This window comes from Hypomesus transpacificus, chromosome 3 (genome assembly GCF_021917145.1).
Source record: "Hypomesus transpacificus isolate Combined female chromosome 3, fHypTra1, whole genome shotgun sequence".
NCBI lineage: Eukaryota > Metazoa > Chordata > Actinopteri > Osmeriformes > Osmeridae > Hypomesus > Hypomesus transpacificus.
In genome coordinates this window covers 5,091,168-5,114,666 of record NC_061062.1, presented here as the reverse complement: position 1 = coordinate 5,114,666, position 23,499 = coordinate 5,091,168, and the positions used below count along the sequence as shown (strand labels likewise).

General features: G+C 42.4%; 1 protein-coding gene across 1 annotated transcript; it reads right to left on the bottom strand.

The window, feature by feature from the left end:
* Positions 1-2,046: 2,046 nt before the first annotated feature.
* LOC124466530 (nardilysin-like) lies at positions 2,047-23,420 on the bottom strand. Its single transcript, XM_047018444.1, has 31 exons — positions 22,934-23,420; positions 18,847-19,087; positions 18,663-18,744; positions 18,402-18,555; positions 12,382-12,455; positions 12,106-12,201; positions 11,777-11,899; positions 11,508-11,565; positions 10,763-10,836; positions 10,618-10,687; positions 10,377-10,454; positions 10,179-10,299; positions 9,740-9,798; positions 9,587-9,641; positions 9,404-9,508; positions 9,151-9,274; positions 8,869-8,955; positions 8,003-8,122; positions 7,868-7,919; positions 7,474-7,624; positions 7,228-7,355; positions 6,917-7,079; positions 3,864-3,895; positions 3,624-3,762; positions 3,421-3,468; positions 3,283-3,335; positions 3,127-3,210; positions 2,938-3,028; positions 2,733-2,849; positions 2,572-2,661; positions 2,047-2,502 (listed from the first exon to the last, which is right to left on the bottom strand). The coding sequence occupies exons 1-31, from the start codon at positions 23,101-23,103 to the stop codon at positions 2,263-2,265; spliced, it is 3,279 nt and encodes a 1,092-aa protein (XP_046874400.1). The 5' UTR covers positions 23,104-23,420; the 3' UTR covers positions 2,047-2,262.
* Between the last annotated feature and the right edge of the window lie 79 nt (positions 23,421-23,499).

Genomic DNA, 23,499 nt, shown 5'->3' with positions numbered 1-23,499 from the left:
GGTCCATCATCCAGAATAGTGCCTCTATGCTTCCTTTTCAGGTGCTCGTGCAAAGCACTAGTGCTGCTGTGGTATGCCATTTGAACTTTGCACAGTGTGCAAACCACCTTATATCTCTAGCTGAAAAGACAACGCCAACCAAGTAGCCCTGTTAATGTTATAAAGTAAACAATAAGGGATGGAGTGAAGCGACATAGACACGTGAACAGCCGTATAAACTTTCCCTGGGGGGGGGGGGGGTGTAATTAGAATTCCGTAATCAAAATTACAATTTACGTGTGTGCAATAATATCGTTTATCCCAATACATTTTGGTGCAATATATCGCACAAGAAAAAGTACTTATCGTGACAGCCCTAGTTGGAGCAGGGAAACATCTAAAACATGCAGGACAGGGGGTCCCGGGGACCAGGGTTGGGAACCACTGCCTTAAGGAACAGTGGGAAATACCCCCCAAAAAACAGTCAATCACCCCTTTAAGTAGTTGATTAATAAAGAACACATTTCTACTTGGACTGACTTTGTTCTTCTATCATAGAATGGGATTAGAACATATGCATCTCAATAGTCCTCTATATCTTTAAGGTGTAACCCATCACTTAGGGGTTAGTTGTGTGCTATAATAGATCTAATAGGTGTGAAGAGGAGGTAACTTTAGAATAGGGAACCAATATGGGTTAATGTTTCAAACTACTAGTTCAATAGTAATGAGCAAGACCTCACTTTAGGGGAAAACATTCTTAGTTAGAAATGCTGAATTTATAGCAATTTGGACACTATTAACACATGTAGTTTTGTGTTTATTATATTTGAATTTACAACTCAAATCAAATCAAATTTATTTGTATAACCCTTTTTACACGCAAGCATGTCACAGAAGGCTTCACATATGCCCATAGAACTGCCCCTCAACCAACCTAAAACCTCAAGGAAGACAAGGAAAAACTCAGAAACGGGAGAAAAAATTTAAGAAACCTCGGGAGGAGAAATTCAGAGAGGGATCCCCTCCTCCTCCAGAGACGGTTGGTAGGAGAGAGGAGCAGAACACAAGCTAAACATAGTCATACAGTGTCTAGGCCTTATTGAGGCATAATTACTAGTCGCCTTATAAACTACACAGCCATCATTGAGTCCATCCTCACCTCCTCCATCACCATCTGGTACGCTGCTGCCACTGCCAAGGACAAGAGCAGGCTGCGGAGAAAGTGATTGGCTGCAATCTGCCTTCCCTCGAGGACCTGCACACCTCGAGGACCCTGAGGCGAGCAGATTAGGATTGTGGCCGACTCCTCCCACCCTGGACACTTCCTGTTTCAGTCACTCCCCTCTGGCAGAAGGCTGCGGTCCATCAGGACCAAAACCTCACGCCACACAAACAGTTTCTTCCCTTCCGCTGTTGGCCTCCTCAACAAGGCCAAGAGCTCACACTGACTGAATGTCTTAAAACTATTTACATTTTGCACTACATTCAATTCCTGTAATATTTGTATTTTAGATTGTATTTTATATTGTAAATTGGCAACTTATATTTTATTGTATATTTTATTTTAATTGTATTCCACTTAGTATTGCTAGTATTCCACTTAGTATCGCTAGTTTATGTATCATTCCACTAAGTATTGCTAGTTTATGTATCCTTAGTATAGTAAGACCACATTTAAATTTTAGATTCCTATGTTTATTGTATGCACCTCCCTGCCAAAGCAAATTCCTTGTCTGTGTAAACATTCATGGCGAATAAAATAAATCAATTTCTAAAGAAGACCATACTGAGCAAAGCATATTAAGATCTTAATTCATGTTTAACAATGTCCTTACTTACTATCAATAACCAGTAATTATGAGGTTAGTGAGGAAAAACCTGTAGTTAATGGCCTAGTAGTTGTAGAATATTGTCGTGCATAATATGTCATTAATAAGTGGTAACTAATGACTAATAAAGTGTCAAGTTGCTACTATATGCATACAAGCAACTAGTAAAGGGTGAATATGTGTACCTTAATATAAAGTGTAACCGAATTTGTTTTTCAGTCCTCCATCTTTTATGTTTATTTGACACATGGTTTCAAATCACAGTATGATTTTGTTAGTTTAAACAGTGCACTGCAGACCTTCAATAACACTCATGTAAGAAGTAATTTTGAACACAGTCCATTTCCCAGTCAACACCCCACAGGAAGAACAGAAAAGCTTATTTTAAAATAAGAGGTGAAGCAACCTGGGAAGCTCAAAAAGTCATCAAGTCAGTCAGTCAGAGTAGTGTTTATTGTAGAATCTTGTGGTAGGGGAAGAGGGGCAGACTATGGGTGAACGCAGGAATGTCAATGATGGCTGTAGATCCGGCCATCTTTGGCGAGATGGGGAGTAAGGTTAGTTTGGACACCTCCCCATAGGAAGAGTTACAGCACTCCTCCACCCTGCAATCCTCCTCTTCCTCATCCTCTTCCATCTGCCGACAATCCTCCTCCGGGGAGTCATTCTCCTCAGTCCCAAATCCCACCACCTAATAAACATGGCAATGTTAAAAAACATACATATACAAATACACACAAACACACACACAAACACTTACATGTATGCTGAGTTTCCTGCAGTTGTGTCCACGGTGCTCCAGATACCAGGAAACCAGCTCTGCTCTGGTCATCTGCTTCAGGGCCTCAACCTAAACACACAATGGATAGATAGAAAGAAGGAAGGAAGGAAGGTCGGTCGGCAGGCGTGAGTGAGTCTCACCTCTCTGTTGAGCCTGTCGAAGATATACTGCTGAGTGACCACCTCAGCCCAGTTTCGGTCCACCTCCTCACCCAGGTGTGTGTCCTCACACTCCTTCAGCTTGACCAGTGCTGTCACCTTGGGGGTGAGACACACATATTGTTACAGGTTTAGAGATTAGTACGCACAACACAAACTACTATCAAGCACACAGAAACACACACACCTGTGTGTTAAATGCCCCTTCTGTCAAGGAATTAATCTTCTCCCCATAAGAAGCAAGAAACTCTTCTATTTTCAGCTCCACCAGCTCAGTGCTGAAAGAGGTGTAATGAGTACATACATGTGTATAAGATGAGCTGGTTAACGGGATGGTACAGGCAGAGTGTGTTAGATACTAAGCTTGGGGGCTCACTTAAACTTGTTAGCCTGTGTTTCCACAGTGACAGAGAATCCCAGAATGCCAGAGGTGTTTCTGCAAGTGGGGTAGACATGGTACCTGGAGAGGAGGGAGAGGTGAGTTAGAGAGAGATAGAGAGGGAGTGAGACAGAGAGGCTATAAGAAACTCACCCCAGGGTCTCTTTGGTTCTGAGGAAGTCAAAGCAGGGCTCCTCCATGTGCATCTACAATACAACAACATCAGGGGTCAGGGAAGACAGGATTACTGACCTGCAGGAAATTATTAGTAAAGGAGTTTTTGGTACTCACCACCAGCAGCTCCATAAGAGTGTGTTCTCTTAAGTTCTTAAGTCCAGACTATAGAAAAGGTGAAATCCCTCAGCAGAAAGAGCGAGACAGAGAAAAAACATCAAAGATGGGAAGGAACAAATGGTGGTCTGAAAGGGTACCTGGGACGAAGAGGTACAAATGGCAAGCTGGGAAGATTGGGAAGATTCATAGTGTGTGTGTACCTGGTAGTATACTGTGACCTCTGAGTTGGCATCTCCCTTGTGGAGTGATTTGACTTTACAGAGATGGTGTTTCTGGGGCAGTTCCACCACTCTGAACATCACTGGCACCTCCTGTGTCAGCTTAGAGAACTGCAGTTTACTGTGAGGAAGAAGAGAGAAAAATCAATTGTTGATAAATGTATCAACAGAAATGGAAGGAAGAGAAAGAGAGGGACAAAGAAGATAATAACTAATACTTACTCTGTGACATACTGCAGGAACTGGGCAGATTCCTGAAGACAGAAAACTCAAATGTTTTGCACACACAAGGCATTATAATAAAGGCATTATTAAGGCATGTGTGAAGTGTCCACACTTGCCTGCACTGGCAATAGATGGCACAATTCTTAGGAACTCTTCTCATTCTGGAAGGTTCCAGATGTGTTCCATCTGTTGTATTTCTACATGTGTATGTTAGACCTGCATTTTCTGTGTTCTGTGCTCTGTGTTGAACATAGGCGGCGGTAGGGAGGAGCTAGCAGGTGCTCCAGCACCCCCAAGAAAGACCAAAGCACCTCCATAGCACCCCCAAAAATATTGCTCCTTTATTAATAGTGTTCAGGCGCGGAGTGGCCATCAGGAGAATCGGAAGAATTCACGGGGGGCCGCTCTGCCCGCTCATGAATTGGTCCAGCAGATCGCCTGCTTTCTCTTTGTTTTTTTCACACACCGAATAAAACCATATGTGTTAAGTTACTGTGTGACTGATAAGTAAGCTAATAGGCTACACTAGGTTTTAATCTAAATAAACGCATTATCAGACCGTGTTTGTGCCGTTTTCAGTTGTCGCCAGTGTTGGGTAAGTTACTTCAAAAAAGTAATTTATTACTAATTACTTCTACTTCTACTATTATTTTTGTAGTTCATTTACTTTTGTAATTACTCTGTCTGAAAAGTAATTTAATTACGCAATAAGTAATGTAATGCATTACTTCTTACAATCCCTAAAAACCTTGACTGGATAGACAACAGAAAGGAAAGTCTTTCAATAATTAAATACAATTCAAACTTGGAACAGTTTAGCCTTTTAGCTTTTTAAAACATAGCCTACTAATACTTAACATTTTAGTAACACGTGTAACCTTCTTTCATCTTTAGTTAGCAAACAATATGTGCATAACACACTTTCTGCACTGGCGATGTAAAATCAAGTTTTGCCTGCTTAACAGGTGTTGCTGAGGTGTTATCTGTCGATGCCAAAGTAAATTCCTAGTCTCTGGAAACTTTCATGATGAACAGTGATCACTCAAAACTGTTAGTCGATGCTGCCTTGTGAGGTGCTTCAGTAGGTTACTTGTGCTAGCCGCAGCCGCATATCGTTTTTTCTCCCCAGGACATAGCTTGCACTTTACATTAATGTTCTTGTTAACCTGTGACAAAAAGGTAAAGTACTTGGAATATTTCCATTTGGTAAAACAGCTAGAGCTACTTGCTGCAGCCGAGTCCGAAATCTTCCACTTCAAACAGCTAGAGCCCGCGCTTATGCAGCAGAAACTCGCATTTCCCGTGCAACTGCACTACAGCTAACGATTTTAAAGAGGCAGCGTTCACTTTTACCCTAAAACGATACATTTAGATTTTACTTCAATATTGATTTATACAGAACAGTTTGACTAATTTACAGTGTGTAACGCAAGTACATTACAAGTAACTGTAATTAAATTACCTAAAAATGAATAGTAATCCCTTACTTTACTTTTTCAGTGGATAAGTAATTGAATTACAGTAACGCGTAACACCCACCTCTGGTTGTCGTGCATGCTCTCTTTCTCAAACACAAGTGCTTACCAAGTTTGTTGCCACGGAGACAATTAACCCTAAACAATCATGTATTGTTGTGGAGTTATCAAGAATAAGCTGATGCAAAAAGAATATAATGGATGGGGAAAAGATGCCAGGGGGAACTGAAAAAGACCGGTAAAAAAATAAAGATTTGTCACTTCATAAATCTAAGCTTTCTCAAAAGCCCTGAATCTTTCAGGTACAAATTTGGGTTGTTTATGATGTTTATATTAGCCTACAGAAAGCTCCAAAAACTATTTTGCACAGAAATGTATGGAAAAAATGGCGCTCACACTATGCGCGCTTGCATTCATGTGAAGTTCCAAATTCACCTCGCATCAAAACCTTGACTAGGTTCTAGGTTTGCTCACACAAGCCACTAACGGTGCGCTTACACTGCAGCGGAGCGGGCGGAGCGGGGCGTCGGCTTCCGATTCATTTTCAATGAAACCAGGCGTTCACGCTCGCGCAGGGCATTGTGGGAAGGCGAGCGGAGCGTTGCAAGTTGGATTTTCTCAACTTTATGTAAATGAGGAGCGTGAAAACGCTAGCGTTGGCCAATCGGATTGGTTTCTTGTTTCTTGTAATGTAGCAACCGTTGGTAAAGGTAAAAATGTTCTAGGTTTCAAGATGTAGGAGAAACTTATCGTATATGTGTCTACACACCCAGTCTTGTTTTATACGCATCTGTACGATTAAAAAGACGTTAACAAAAAATATATATCTGGCGCAGCGTTGCCAAGGTTGTCCCTGGTGTGTTAAATTCAGTCATATTAGCTACCTACGTAGCTCTATCTTTTGTCTGTGCTAGCTGCAGCTTCCGTATATATAGGCCTACTAAAGTGCAATATATATATATTGAGGTAACAAAAGTGAGAACGATAAGGCGAACCCCCGACCCTGTAGGGGGGTCCGGGGACATGATCCCTGGAAGAAACTTTCTTACAATTTAAAGTTAAGCGCATCAATCTGGTGCACTTTGAGGGCAAAATTAAGAGCTTAGATCAATGTACAATCTGTGCTCTTCTAAATGATATCATGTTATTTTAACCAGCCCCTGATTGGCTGTGAGGTTTAGGCATTAGGAGTGACGATTGCCCCCCCCCCGCAACATATTATTGATATATAGTATAGCAATAGTCTATATTTAATTTCAATTTCGCAAAACAAAGAAGTAGAAATTCTCAATTTCAAATTGAAATATAACGTAATTAATTTGATCCAGACCAGCGATATTTACCTTCATAAATTCTTCTTCACGTCTTCTGCATCAGTAGAGGTAAAATCTCATCTAGCGACTTTTAGCAATATCTTTTGGGCAACAGATTCCAACCTTGCAACGTTGTACTTCAGAAATTCTGGGATCATACCGTTTTTTTTTTGTTTGAGCACTGACTTGGTACCAGGGTACCGTTTTTTGTAACAACACTACATGACAGTGTTCGTTACTGTGTGTGTGTTGTGATCCCCACCGCACTGGTGAAATTTCCCTGCACCAGTCCCTCTGCGTAGAGATGGGCTTTGAAGGTTCTGCTGAACTCCATAAGGTTCTCCACAGTTAGGCTCCCACACAAGACCTGGTACTTCTCCACCATGGACCAGCGAGAACTCTCCAGGATCAACAGACGCACATCCCTGATGGACAGGGTGAGGTGGTGAGACAGGGTGAGGTTATAAATATGATAAAGTGGGGGGCTGGGTGGGAGGATGATGGTACTACTTTCTTTACTGGTGAGACAGAAAACGTGTCTTGCAGACACTTGCACAGACACACACAACTCACTTGTCAAGCTTCCCTGGTGTGATGAGGGCGTTAAAATAGGCTTTCTTAAGCTGCTCTGAGAACATGCTGAAGACATCGGCAGAGACTAAGAAGTCAGCCAGGTAGTCTATGATTAGATGCAACAGCAGCTACGGTAGGAGGAAAATACAACACCACCATCATAAATATCACTACATTCATAATCATAAATATCACCTCCACCATCATATTCATTACCCACCATTAGCATAACAATAACTGACTCACAGGAAGCTTGTGGTTAAAGCCCTTGACCTTGATGACCAGGCCATGTTCCCCAGCAACCAGTTTATACTCCAGCTGGGCAACATCAGCCTCGTAGGCAGGCTCTGCAACATTGTGACCCAGGATGTTCACCATGAGGTCAAACAGAACCACACTGGGGATTGGGAGGAAGGGGGACAAGAGAGATGGGGTGGGGGAATCATGGTGTGGGGGAGGAGGGGGTTCCAGGTGAGAAGAGGAAAGGGTGATGAGGAAAAGAAAGGATTAGGGGAAACAAGAGAGGGAGAGTAAGGTGGGGGAAGGGTAGAGGTGATAGATGGGCAGGGAAAGAGAGAATAGTTAATATTGAGTTTGTTAACAGAAAAACCAATGAGTGCTAGTAGTGGTGGAGTAGTACTTCTTAGCAGACATCTGGATGACAGGAGATATTAGGTGGAACCGCACATAGGCTACAAGACAAGAAGAAACAAGTTACATTGGTGGTAGTACATCTCTAGCACATACAGACGCACACATACACACACTCTCTCACCTTTGGGGATCTTGAACTTGTCATCCTTCTTGTACCAGATGCAGCCCAGGCCGCTGTTGGCAATTCTGACTGGTACGTGAGAATTAGGGATGTCAGGGGGCTGCAGGGTGAAGTCAGTGGCTAAAGGCACCCCAGCAGAAGGGGATGGGGACAGGGGTAGGAGGAGGTACACAGGTAAGAAATATTAATCTTTATCAAGTATTGCACAGTCAGTTGATGAAGAAGTTAAGAAAGCGTTATTGCTTGTGGCAGCCCACAAGGAGACAAAACATCACATGCCATGGTGATACAAAGTTTGTCTGGTTCTCAAATCTTCATGTAAGACCATTTAAACATATTAGTGGGAAGTCTCTTCCCCTGCATATCACCTGTCAATGTGATCGATCCTAGAGGTATCGCGAGCGTGCACATGTGTGCGTGCGTCCCTAGTAGTGGAAACTTACAAATTTCTCTGACCCCTTCTAGGCTGACCTCATGATTCACTTACTGCAGATAAAGTTAAAAATCCGTCATGGCCTCTCCAGTAAGATAGTGGTCAGCCCAGGTCACCTTGTTTGCGTAAGCCTAGTGTTACCTAGAGTTCACATTTGGGGGTAGGCATCCCTTTGCACACAGAGTGCTGAACACAGTTTCATTCATATACAGGATAAAAGGTTACATCTTCAACTTTTCTGACAACAAATCAGAGGGGAAGGGGGCAGGGGCAGGTAGACCGCAGAGGGGAGGATGTAAACAGTAGTGGGGAGGGGGGCAGTGGCCGGTAAACAGCAGAAGGGGGGGCAGGACATTGAATCTGACATTCTGATCAACAAAGCCTTATAATCACTATTACCATTATAATCATCCAGATCATCATCCTCACTCACCAATATATTTGTTTTCAGCAGGAAGGTGCAGCTCATTGTTAGGCTCCAGCCCTCCTGACCAGTGATCCTTCCATTCCTGCTGGATATCTACCACAGATAACCGAACACCTATCAGTATGTCTGTCGTTCATGTTCCAAATTTTGGGTTAAATAAATATAATGTTAGTTCCCTTGATCCTGTCTGCGTTATCCTGCATTTGGGTCCACCTCGTGTACCACATGTGACAAACAAAATGTATAGACCTTTGCACACATGTATGTAACAAACACACTTTGTCTCACCCTCCATGTTGTAGTGTGTTCCAAACCACTTCTCTCTCAGGGGACAGAGTCCCTCATGTTGTGGAGAAAGCAGCATGAGGTTGGCTCTCTCCGGGGTCAGGAAAGATAGGGCTGCACTAATCACCTGCTGGACTTAACAGGGTTAATACACACTCACACCAACACACACATACAACCATAATATACAGTACACACAAACATACATATTCTGCATAAACACACACACAATGACAAATGAGTGACTGCCCCCCACCTCTGGTTGGTACTCAAACATGAGCTGGTCTCCCGTCAGGAAGTCCTGCTTGGGGAACAGCTGCATGTTCTCACAGATGTCTTCCACGTGTTCTATAGGATCAGTCTAACAGGAAACATTTGCACATTTGTTAATGCAGCAGCTATTTTCTACTTTCACAGTGGTGTGAATTACAGTGATTACCTGCTCCTGGTAGTGGAACTCATTGAACTCAATCTTCTGAATCTCCTCGTATACTCTAGAGAGAGGGAGGCATGCCATGTTCACAGACCCGAAATTCGGGCTTGCTTCCTCCATGTTCCGATATTGAGTCCTAGAGAAGTGTGTGTGCATTACCGTTGTTGAGGGCCCAGGTCCTGTAGCATCTTGAGATACTGAAACACCAAATGAGCCACCTGGAGAGGGAGACAGAGTCAGGTCAGTCTACAGCCCCCAATACTGACTCAATACAGGAAATACAGGAAAGAACATCCACTGGAGACACACAGCTTTGACAAGGCAGACACAGCAGACACGGCTGAGTCCGTAGCGCATAGAGAAATCACAGAAACAGTTAATCCGGGTGTCCAAGTCTGTTCCTTGATAGCACCGTACTGTCCTTTCCAGTAGGTTTTCCTATCCCAGTAAGAGAACTTGGAGAAACATACTAGGAACAGTGATAAAGGGAAACAGAGATACAAAGAGAGATACTGATAGATCTGGAGACCCACAGGTTGGCTATTAAAGAGATACAAAGATACAAGAGAGAACAAGAGAGATTGAGAGATGATTGAACCTGGAAAAGGTTCTGGAAGCCCTCATCTGTGAGAGTGATGGAGATCGAGAAGATGGAGTAGGTGGTGTTCTGGTCAAAACCTGTCTCACTGTTTCCTCCAAACAGGGCCAGGGCCCAGCACCTTCACACAGGGCAGAGATGTTTATATTTACAGTATATATAAATATATAATTATACACACACACTGATCTCAGTCACCTTTTCCTGAGCACTGATAGGATGCTGCCAGTGCCCTCGTGACCAATCAGCCATGAAATATAGTGGACAGGCTTCACCCTGGAAGAGGTAGAAAGATAAAGCGATAAGGACAGACAGACAGAGACAGAGTGAGAGAGAAACAGTGGGAGAAAGGCAGAGAAAGAGAGAATGTCAGACAGCAGGTGAATAAGAGAAAGTTATCTTAAGTTTCTTCTGTGTCCCTGGTGGCAGTGTGACTCACCTGTAGTGCTTTTCCTGGGGGGGCAAAGCCCAGGTGATAGTCAGGGCATGCACCTTCCTAACAGGAACCACTGTAATACACATTATATTTACCAATAATCTATAAATAAGCTTGTGAGACAGTTATAGAGTTATTTAGACTGTACCTCTGTAAAGCTTGTTGAAGGCTGGGGTATCAAAGGGTTCCACCTGCTTGGAAAAGTCTGGTTTGGGCAGACCGCTATCCCCATGGTAGCAGATAGCAACATTAAAAGTGAGATCCATGGCATCTAATTAACAGCCCTTTATTAGTAATGACTCCTACTCATCTATGTAAGTGTGTTGGAACTGGGCGAGGACATTAGCATGGGTATACAGTGTTTCCCACAGAACGTGATTATATTTGTGGCGGTAGGCAGGGGCGGACATAGGTTTGGGAGCCCAAACCTATGTCCTAGTATTGGTAACATGTGATTGTACATAGGGACGTCAACAAGTTTGAGAATGTTTTTTGCATTATTTGAGTGCAAAATAGTTTTTGGAGCTTCACATAATATTATATATTACAGTTATATTTGCTGAATGTGTTTAACTTTAAAAAGTATTAAATTTATTTTGAATGTATCCGTTTTGGACAGATTTGTGCAGAGATTATAACACTAACCATTCATACGCTCGGCATTGATTCGGAGTGTGCAGAGAGAGAGTGGGCTATTCACAAATGGGTCCGTTGTAGTGAAACAGAGGGAAGCAAGAAGGGGCTGAGCAAATCAATGCGCTGCGCAAAATTTGTGGCACAAATAAATCAATGTTTGGGAAACACTGGTATAACAAAGGCCTATTATGAGTGAGAGTAAGAAATAGGGGGCTGTGGTGGACAAAAGAAAAGGAACAAAGGAATATAGGTTTTACTTGTTGGGTATGTCGCTGAAGATCTCTCTCACCCACTCCTCAAGAGTGTTCAGCTTCTCTGGGTGGGGGAGGGGGGACAGGGAGACAGACATGGAGAGAGGGACAGGAGTATGGATCAGAGGGTCTGATCCTGGTCCACTACACTAGAGTGTGGAACTCTCCCATAAACCATAATTAATTACTCAGGTATAGATTGACAGTCCTTGCTGCAGTCTTTGCTGCATGTGCTGCAGTCCATGCTGTGGATGGAATTGATTGCTCAGTCTGACCTTTAGACTGCACTGCCAGTGTCATGTAGTGGGCGGAGTAGTGTCTGTTCCAGAAGGAGTGCATACGCTTGTACACGTTGATCTTCTTCTTCCTTGGTTCCTGCTTCAGGGTCTGGGCGTTGCCTAGAAATGCAAGGGATGCAACTTCTAATTCAGTGTAATAATCTGTAACATTTACATCAGGTTTTTTACCTCAAATCTACATATTTGACACATGACAAGGATTATGGAGATGTGACTACACACCACGTGTGTGAATGTTTGGACTACAGTGTGTATTACCCCCAGGTGTGTGTAGGCTAAGACTACAGTATGCCTGACTGTCTCACCCCAGCAGAACTTGCCCATGGGGTGGCCGGGTTTGGCCAGACTCCCAAACAGCATCTCCTTCCTGTGGGAGTCAGACCGTTTGGCCCGCTGGAACTCTGCCAAAAAGAGAGCAACAGATGCCGCATAACCAATTCACAGACATCCTTACGTAAGAAACGCAATCCAGAGCAAAATACAGTACATTAATTTACACAGACATAATTTATCTTTAGTTTATAATTAAAACTTTTTGGGAAATGGGGGTTGGATTGGGAGTTCCTCAGAATGCTACTCACCACTGTCCACAGCCTCCACCTCCCTGTCGATGGCGTCTCGGATCATCAGCGGGCAGATAAAGAACTGGGCCCACCTGTGAAGAGATGGAGAGGGGTGGAGGTGTAGAAAAAAAATGGGGGAGGAGAATGGTATGCCAATCAGCACTAGGACACTGCAATCACCTTTAGACTGGCACAAGAAGATTGATCAAGATTGTGGTCATTCTGTCTCTCCATGTTTAACCAGTGAGGAAGTGTCTTATTTTACCCAATTGCTGTGAAAGTCAATTAAGTCAGTTGCCAAATACAAGTTCAAGACTAAATCTAAGTGTTAAATATATATTACATATATGTAAGTGTTGTAATATATATTACATATATGTAAGGTGCAGATGTCTGATACACTCAAGCTGAGCATCTCAGAGGACTCGACAAAGAATACAGGAATGAATAGAAGTTAAATAGTATCCCAATATGGTATGAGGGTGACAATCAACAAAGCCTCGCAAGCACAGAAAGAAGATCAAATTCATGGTACTATATAGCGTTTTGTTTAATCTTTAGATAGGGCTCCGAAAAATTGCCTTGACATTCCATTTATTTTCCTCATTCAAAGCCTGGCACTATACAGCACTATACACTTTGGTAACCCGTGTAACCCAGGTTAAAATCTGATATCCATGGATTTGATTTACACAGTATTTGTATTTGTTGTTAGTCTAAAGTAGCCTGGCTGCCAGCCCAACTTATCCCCGCCAACAAACAAATTTGGTCGGGAAGTTGGGTCTGGAGGGGCTCGATTGCGGAAAAACTATATCCGAACAGGAGCTGTTCGGACCAATTAAATTGTCAGGGCGGGCTTTATACGATGATGGACAGATGATCAACAGTAACGTAATCAACAACGTCACCAATGAGCGCTTGGGTTGAATTCGTTTTCAACAAACAACATATTACGTTGCTCTGATTGGTTGTAGGTCTATCCAATTGAGCGAAGAGGCATTTGTTTTACGAGCTCGGTTGACACACGCCCCATAGTCACAGCCCAACGGAGAGTTTTCAGACTCATGTTCTAACTAGAATTATGAGTATGACAACGTCAGGCTAAGTCTAAAGTGGAGTGATGGTTTGATTTGGTTTTAAAAGAAAATAAATACAAATACTTATTTTATATATTATTTTCCAATTGGTTAGCATAAGTTAGTAGAACTAATCAGAAACCACCAATTCAATGACCAATCAGAAACAGGTCCCAAATAAAATCCGCATGTGCTCGTCCTCCCTTCCTTTTCATACCAAGACAAGGATGACAGCAGCCACACTGGTCAACAGATCGATTAAAATAAAATCATTCAAACAGTGCAGTCGTGATTTTGTTTAAGTACTGCATTGGTAAGGAGTGCCGTTGCTAGTATATTAAGTCATAACCTAGCTGGATGTTTTATTTGACTTTGAGAATGATATTTTGTTAAGTTATGCATACTTCTGAGATGTTTTATTTACATTTACATTTAGCAGACGCTCTTATCCAGAGCGACTTACAGTAAGTGCCTTGCCCAAGGACACAACGTCATGTGGAGTGGCCGGGAATCAAACCGGCGACCTTCAGATTACCAGCCCGATTGCCTAACCACTCAGCCACCTGATTCCTATTTGAATCTGGGAACAGTGTTTTGTTAATTGGTAGCGCAGGTGGCTGGGTCACCATAGCTATTAGGGATGGGAAGATTCACCGGTTCTATTTCATGGAGCTCCACCCCATAGGGGAGCTCTGCTCCTAATGGTTTACCCGCTGCCTATTGCAGCCAATGACTTAAGATCAAAAGTATCTGCACCTGTCACTCACACAGGTTCCCTATATGAGGGGGTGACAGCTGTCACTCATCCTCCCAAAAAATTCAGCACATGTTGTTTTTGAATTTTCAGTGGCTTGAAGGATATCTACCATGAGATTTTCCATTCCACGCGCATGGCTCTTTTAAGAGCCAAGTTTATTACCTGTTTGTCTGATGCTGCGGGTCAGAGAAGAAGTAGGCTGCAGCCGTTTGGCCTTGCACTCAGCACTGCATGAGCACTAGGTGGAGGAGGAGGAGGAGGGAGGGGCGCGGCGGGGGCTGGTAGGCGCTGCGGAGTATGTCGGCGAAAATCTCACAAGAACTCAAATAAATGCCCTGTCAGATATCAAAACACATTTGTGGGGAATTGATGACAGAGAGAGTAATTTTTATTCTTAAATATTGATGAATAAAGAAAAAATGGGCTCCAGCAGAAGGGGCACTTTTCTCATCAGGGGCAAAAGGGCAGGTGATTGAGACCCACTAGGGGTCTATCTGTGCACGTGCCTGTTGATAGGAATTATAAAAAAAAAAAATGGTAATATATAACCATGACCATGTCACGCCTCCCTCCCTCAACAGAACATTATTTCATAAAATCCCCAAAGTTTACAGTGAATATAGAAAAGAAAAAAGGTCCAATCATTAGCCCCAGCCTCCCCAGAACATTTCCTTTCTCTGTCAAACTGGCAGCGCGCAGGATTTGTCCCCCTTCTGAACAATTCACCTTAATCATCTAAACTTTGCTTTCGAGAGCTCCTGAACAACAATAAAACAAATAAACTCCAAATCTAAATCAAGTTCCAGTATTCAGCCATATGGAATAACACTTAAACATGCCCTAATAAAATAACAAATCCAAATGTCTTGAAACGCCCAGGGCCAATGTATGATAACGCACTGAGCTAGCCATGGCTGTTACGTTACCCGGCAGCATGGCCAGTGTTGAGTTAATCCTCATGTTCAGGGCCAGCAGAAATGTCGGCCTTCCTCTCAATCCTCAGAACAACTCAGCATCCGAAGGTGTCTCGAACATCAGTGTCTCCCCTCCATTAGACACTCGTAGGCGCCCAGGGTAGAGAAGCCCGAATTGTCCCTTCTGATACAGAGCTGATTTGATGTTCTTGTAAGCTGCACGTTTCTTAGAGAGGTTGGCACTAAGGTCAGGATATAGCCTCAATGCATGTCCCTTATACTGCATCTTGTTCTGCCTAGCCCAGCATAGTGCCCTCTCCTGGTCTTGATATCTGAGGAAATCTAAAATGATGGCTTGGGGTGGCTGACCATCTTTGGGCTTCTGCATTAGAGCATGGTGGGTCCGGTCCAGGCCACGTGGACACCTTGTTCCCCATCATGTCTTTCAATAGCATGGAGATGAAAGTCACTATATCACCATATTGGGTTCACTCCCCTCTGGCACATTTATTATGTGGAGGTTTGCTCTCCAAGTCATCGATGCGGTCTATCATTGTAGCATTCACAGCCTGTAGTTCAGAGATGGACTGCTCCACTTTAGAGAGGGCTTTAAAGTTCTCGCCTGCAGTGATCTCCACAGATGTAACTCTTTGTCCCAGTGTATCCACCATTTCCCGAAAACTAGCTATTGATAACCACATATTTAAGTTTTAGGATAACTATATGTTTAATATATTCACCTTCCTGCCAAAGTAAATTCCTTGTCTGTGCCAACTTTAATGGCGAATAAAACCCTTTCTGATTCTGATTCTGATGACTGGATAGGCGCCAGAGAAGCTTGAATGAGTGTAGCCATGTCCTCTTTGAGATTCTCACGCTGCTTTTCCATTTTTGCTGTTAACATCACAGTGAGTTCGTTACTAGCTCCAGCCATCACCAAATTAGCCACTCTGCTACTAAGCGTTGATTTCTTCGGCCCTGTATCCACTTTGTTTTTTTGAGAGCTTGGCATGTTTGGAACGTGTACGTTTAATAACAAATGAAAGAAAATAATCAACTGAAATCAAGGGGCAAGGGCAACCGTCTCATTGCAGATTAAACACATCGGTTTTGTGCTCCCCACCGGCAACACAATTGCATACCTATCAGTCCACTCTGTCTGATATTTGCAATTTTCTGAATCAACTTTTCGCTATTTATTGGGTTTGTCACGCCATGATTTTCGCTGAGGAAGAAACGGGTACCATTAGCGAATCGATTAGCCTGGGTTGTTGCGAATGACACACACTACCTGCGTGACCAACAGAGGTTGCGGCCAACGTTGAGTGAGTTGTCATGGTTAATACAGTCATTACAGCTCCGGATTGGATCTTTGGATTGGACACGGAAGATAGAAACCACATCTAGTAGGAAAAAAATATAGGTTCTAGCGCAAAATCAGGCACCATTGAAAACTCGCTTGGATCATGACTAAATTAGTATGTTGATTTTGGCTTCGGTTGAAATTGTATTGCGTCTGGGTCCGGATCCGGACCAGAGTCCGCCTATTGAGTACCCCCGGCCTAGAACCTCCCCTACTGCATGGCAAATCAAGACAAGAGCCTTTTCATAGGGCCAAGTGGCACACTCATGCTGTCAGAGGCTGGCAAATGTTAGCACCCATGGAATTTCTCTTGTCCGATGAAAGTAGACCTATTTGGTTGAAACCAACTGTTGTACACATTTATATTCAAATTATAAACAAACAACAAGAACAACTGTATGTGGACAAAGCCGCCCTCCTAATTACATTCACTTATTTCCATAGCTATTGTTGTCTCAAACTAACATAACTACATTTGTGGCCTACACATACATACCGAATTTACGAAGTCAATTGGAGTCATGGTTCATAAGAAGATATTGGTACGTTTAAAAAAATGTTCACCTCACATGGACTGTATGGTTCACCAATGGCTGTTCTGTTTCCCATGAGAAATAAGGCATAAGTTTAAGACATTTTAGACTCATGTGGTGGAAACGGCATCACTTTGAAAATGGACAATTGGGGCGTGGCCTGTAGCGCCACTTATGGGCAATGGTGGGCCATTTGTGGTGTGGTATTTACTCATGGCCTATACTTTTAATGTTTTTGACAACTTTTTACCATTGCATGCAAAATCGGAAATGCAATAGCACCAAGATCCACAAGGGCCTTTGCTAAAAGCCAAGGAGTGAGGGTGGGGGCTTGGCCTACCCTTTTCAGAAAGCCTTGGCCCTAAGCTCGCATGTGTGTCAGGGGCCAGGATGTGTGAGAATTTGTAGCACGTGCACTGTGGAGCAAGGGAGGCTGTTCATTGGCAGAAGCCCCAGCAATTAGCCGAACATACATATTTCAAATATTCACAATACATCTACTTTTCATCTTCCATTTAACTATTTTAAACAGTATAAAGAGTCTTCATATCAACTTGTGATTGAATCAGAGTATCAGTTTTTGACTGGCGGATGTGTAAAGCTTTATTTTAGCGTTAGCGATAAATTCGATTTATTTTAATGTAATCATTTTTGGAGATATTAGTTTTGGACAAATAATTATTGTACAGAAAAATCTAATATGGCGGCCGTTATAGGTTCTTGAGGCTTTCTTGTTCCTCATGAGAAATTAGAAATATATACTATTGTCTCACGTAGGCCATGTTTGGTATGGTACTTACTAATGCTCTGCAGTTTCAACATGCCAAATTTTACATTACTGGTCTAGGGGCTGCCTTTGACTCCCATGGAACAAACCCCTCCTACCGGAGGAACCCTAATGATAATGGGAAGGCCAACCAAAACAATAGGCTTCCTCCTTCAGGAGGAGTCCTAATAATAAAACTAACAATAATAGTTTTCATCCTTCAGGAGGAATCCTAATAATAATAAAAATGACAATAAAAACAGGATCATAATAAAGCTATACAAAGCTTAATTAAGCTATACAAAATGAATGTCCTTATATGTATATAATATATATATACGTATGTCCTTGGGTCCAGAGCAATACACCCTACATTTTCAACTACATGCAGGGCCCAGTTCTTGACCAAATTGTGCACACAAATACTTGAACATAGAGAAACAGAGATCCCTAAAATTATTGTTAGATGTAATCAAACACACGTGTAAACACAATGGGGAATACCGAGGTCAGCAAACATTACAGAGGTTGTGTTCATATATCGTACTATAAGGAGTATTACATTATGACAGGCCTACTATAACCTGACATTCCATTTCCAATTCACATGTCAGCCCCTATCCAATCACCTGTCCAAAGCCTCTCTGAAGTACTTCCTCTGGACATCAAACTGGAAGATTGTCCTCTCACAGTCAGTGGATGCATTGTCACTGCCACCGTGTTTCTTCAAAAAGGCATCAAAGCTGTTCTCGGAAGGGTACTTTTTACTGCCCATAAACACCACTGAGAGAGAGAGAGTGAGAGAGTGTGAGAGAGAGCGAGAGATCCATTATCACATCTCTACGGCACAGAGCCACAGCCTGAGGTAAGAGTTTAGGGATAATACTCACTGTGCTCTAGGAAGTGGGCGAGGCCTGGTAGGTCATCAGGGTCACTGAAGCTGCCCACCCCTACACACAACGCAGCCGCAGACTAATGCACACAGGTTATGATGTCACATTGGCTGCACAGGATCAATAACAGGTAAACAGCATTTGTATAGGTTATGTCACTCTGACTGGTCATTACAGTTACCTGTCTCTCTGAGAAGCCTTTTTTCCTTTTTCCTTCCATCTCATTACCCACATTCTCAATGTCACTGTCATTCCCATCATCCTCTTCATCAGAATCCTCCTCTGTCCCCTCTCCAGAGTCACCATTCTGCTCTTCCTCTCCTTCCGCCTCGTCATCCTCACACTCTGACTCATCCGAGGTCAACACGCCACTAAAGTCGGATATGAGCAGGGCTCGAAATCCATTGGTCAGCTCGATGTACCTAAGAGAATGGGGGTCAAATGTTTAATCAGACACCTTAGATCTGGGTCAGAGTTTGGAAGAATGTCCAGTTCCTTTATGATGCCCCCCCCCTCCAAAAAAAGTTAAACTGGCTAAAACAAAAAACGTTAATACCAACTAGAGAGGGTACAATTTCTGGGGAAATTGTAGGGTGTGCTTGCTTGTGTTGGTTGCAGATGGGTCTGTTTATTAACCGTAATTTTTACAACTGATATTTCTGTATATTTTAGATAAAAATGCCTACTTATTATTTATGAAGATAGATTGCATAGATTTAAAAGCATACATTTGTTGCTGCTCATTTACAAATCAAAATACAAAAAGTGAAGTGTAGAATGAAAAGGTTGTCTTCTCATGTCTTCTCACTACTCCCTTCTGCAAGAGGGAGTAGTGATTAGCTGTAACAGCCTCAGTTGAAAAGTTGGATCAGGCAAAGAAATTGGGAAATCCGGTGTAAAAATGGTTTTCACCTCTATGACTTAAACGTCACCTTAAGTTTTTCCCTTCTAGTGATATTTTCAAGCATTTAGCCTGCTCGTATTGGATTCAATCATTAAGAATCCCATTTGAAACAAGCTATTGTAACAACGTTGTCACCGGCAGATTTCAGATGGAATCGCGATTCAAACAGTACCATCTGCTAACTGAAAATATGCCCCCAAAAACATGAGCTTGACATTTATTTAGGGGGAAATGGCTAATTCAACGGAAGTTTACTGGAAGTGATCATTGTCAGTAACAATGCCAAATGCGACCATTTGATCTCAGTCTAGAGCCCTGCGTGGAGAAGCTGACCCCGGTAAATTTTGCTACAAGCAAGCTAGCCTAGCTGCTGTTGCTAGCCAAACTTCACTGCGGGGATTGTTTGGATGCGCCGGAAATTTCTCTGCTCCTGAATCCTGCTGTCTTTTCGAGGCCATTTCCAAAAAAGTTGACTTTAGCCTACTGTCAAACTTCGTCAGGCGCAATTCAACAGACCACTGGTAGGAAAGGGCACCCACGGGGAGCTTGGAAAGTTGAGTGTGTTTGTTTTTTTGGGGGGGGGCACCATCGTTACTTTCTTGAGCAATTAAATGTATCTCTTGTTCTGCCTGTTTTGTGATATACATGCCTAAAAATAGCCTTTTTATTATTATTTCTATACTGAAATAATATCTGCATTTTTATGACTATGTTGAATTTTCATCAAGCTATATTTGGTGCCCCTTCAGCACTTGGTGCCCTACGCACAGCGCATCATGCACTGAGAATGTCTCTTGTTTCACAAAATATAAATAATAAAATATAGCTGCAAGCAGAGATGTGGGTTCCTCCGCAAAATGGCAAAATATTATAAAGACGTACATTGTAGAAGATCGAGAGTTGGACAACAAGAGAGCAAAACTACCTCATGTTTGGCCAACAACAATAGCCTGACTGGGGATTTGAACTCAGGAGCATAAGGTTACAAGTCAGTCTGTCTAGCTATCCTCTCTGCTACATACCAACTGTTGAGATTTCGTGAATAGAAAGGGCAGACTATTAGCTTTGGTCAGCTTTGGGACAAAGGTTAAGAAACAGTTGACATTTCAAGGTGAAATTGTGTATGGTACTTCAGAATTATGTAATATTCAAGTCAATAAGGTTTGAAAAACCATCAGTCAAATGATATTTGATTTATTGACAAAAAGATGGCAATGTGGCAATGTGGACTTTAAGACTTTATATATATAAGACATGTATTCTACACATATGTAACAAATTTCAAGTTGATTGGATCTATGGTTCAAAACTATTTTCAAAACTTAATCGCGTAATAGTTTGTGAAAGACCCAGAGAAACACAAATATCCGACGAGGCAAAATCCCTGACAATTTTGGAATCCCTGCCGGACGCATTTTTTAGGTTTCGAAAAGAGGACGTTTAAAAGAGGACGTTTATTGTAAGATATAGCTTATTCTAAATGCATTTTGAGCTACTGTAGGTCTAGTATCTAACGTAAGCAACACTTTTACTGTAACTAGCTAGAGAGCGTGTGTATTATAAGTGATTTGGTTTATAGTCTGTCAAATTAGTTCTAGTTATTGCTGTTCGTTGGCATACAAAGTCTTCTCTTGTTAGCATAGTGAGTACATCTGATTAGAGCTAGCAACAATGAATTGCAGATTAAGGGGTCCCCTATCGTCCAGCTAGCTGTCAACGCTTGGCAGGAATTTCAGGTCCACTCACTAAAAACAAACTTGACCCTCTCACCGGACATATTGTATAATAAAATGTTTTATTGAATGCAATTGGTTGCCTTGTATACTCTGTTATATTTACCAAACTCTTTATTGTATTAAATTGAGCTGGTGTGAGCTACAGTATATGGTAGCTAGCATAGCCATTTCTAGCTCTGCTTCACAAATCGGGATATCCAACTGAAGGCAGAATCACCGGGTCGTCACGGATCCAAGTAGAGGGAGCTAACTAACTGGTAGGGATCTGCACCGCCAATAAATCCTGATTTCTCAAAATATTGACCCTTTTCTTGTGGTCCAAGTCCTTCCCTATATGCCTTTGGATCTTGGACGCGTTTTGGTGACCATTTCGGTCGTTTAGACATGGCTACAGTTGTACTAAAGAGTATAGAATATACTTCTTTGGTTGTACTCCGTTCAGTTGTTTACACCGAGTGCCTCCAACATGGCCGCGCATCCGGGTTACCACCCAGAACGTGACGTTGGTGAAAACCCTCTATTGCTGCATGGTGTTATAAGTTAATGTAATACATAAATATTAATAAAGTATCAGACATATACATGATACAACATACCAGTAACCAATTGATATTACGTGTTAATATACCGAAAATGTCTGTAAATCGAGATGCTGAGCTGTCTGTCCCATTCAAACAGGTTGCCAGCAGTGTTTTTTTTTGTGAGCTACTTGAACCAAGTGATCCCGTGTCGGCGAGATCAAAGAGTCGTAACTCTTTACTTTAAGTGTGGGTTTTTGTCTGTACACAGTATGTATCATATAACTTTAAATACAAATAAAGCATCTATATGTCTACATAGGTTATCATACTACTGGAATGTACAAATAAAGTAAACCAGAACTTGTTTGTTAATTCTGTTGCTAGTAGGAAACGATGGGGGACAGGGTATTCCCTAGAATAGATTTAATGTTCCAATCTAGGGGGGCTAGTGCTGTGTTGGTGCCTAGGACTACATCAAATACCCTTTTTTCTGCTAAACTGCTACACACTTGACCGGTGGGGACCTCACCCATACTGTTATTGTATCTGTTAGTTTCTCCTTTGCCTTCTGTATTTCTTGCTCTCTTCTCTCTGTCCCCCCTTCACACACCCCTGAGGTGTGAGAAGTTGGGCTGTCACGTCTGCCACCTAAGATTATTTTTGAGCCAGGAAAAACCCTGGTAGTGATATCAAAAGTTTAGCCCAATGCTACATAAAATATGTATCAATCTAACTTACCCCAATAAAATGATCATAGTGACATAAATTGCCTAGCCTACAATTGAAAAACAAACCTAAATCCATGGCTCTATTCTCCATTTTCCCGACACTAAAACCATGTAAAAAACCTATCGGTTAATGTATTGGTTAATTATGACGGCGTATTGGGGCCATTGTAGGCAAAAACAATTACGAGGCTGGGGGAGGTGGGTAATATTCAGAGTAAATTTGCAGGAAAATGTTTGAAAAAAAATTCTGGCTTCAGGTATACCTTCAAGTTATTGACGGAGGCTATTTGTTGATGTTCACAGGAACACTTTGAGAACAAAAAATACGGTTATAAATAAATAAATAAACCTCAGACTAACAACTGATGGATTGTCTTACCTGTATTGCTTCGGGTCACTTGGAGACTTTATGATATCGCTGTCTCCTATGTGATTGTCTACCACTCCATACTTCGACGCCCGGGTCTCATCCCCCGGCACTGGCGCAGCTTCAGACACCAAGGAACCAGGTACGCCATCGGCGGCTTTTGACTTTTGGTTCTGCAGCATTCTCAGCAGAGACGAGGCTTTTGCACTGCGGGTTGACAACACCGTGCAACCATAAACAGGAAAATCCCAGCCAGCGAAAATCTATTGTCCAAAGAACCGATCCAGCGCGTCACTGTGAAGAGAGCAATGATTTTCTATCTTGGACTATAGTCTACCAACTAAGCACAACTGTCTAAGCTACAAAAAAGCACCGCCACATAATTCCTACGTTCTCTATTTGATCAGCTGAGCTGTTATGTCCTCAGCCACAATGAAGTACCTTCCTGGTCGGCGACAGCAAAGTGGCATCACAATAAGCCTATTCATTCGCATGGTCTGGTGGTTTCGCCCAATTCAGCTCTGTCAGTTAAAATCCTTCATATTATTCTCCGTCACTACCGAAACTCAAACTACATT

Excerpts from the sequence above, each read along its gene's own strand:
- LOC124466530 (XM_047018444.1), bottom strand. The coding sequence starts at position 23,103 with ATGCTGCAGAACCAAAAGTCAAAAGCCGCCGATGGCGTACCTGGTTCC. Across the intron at positions 10,688-10,762 it reads CTTCAACAAGCTTTACAGAG|TGGTTCCTGTTAGGAAGGTG; the intron begins GTACAGTCTAAA and ends TGTGTATTACAG. Across the intron at positions 7,080-7,227 it reads ACACCAGGGAAGCTTGACAA|GGATGTGCGTCTGTTGATCC; the intron begins GTGAGTTGTGTG and ends CCTGTCCATCAG.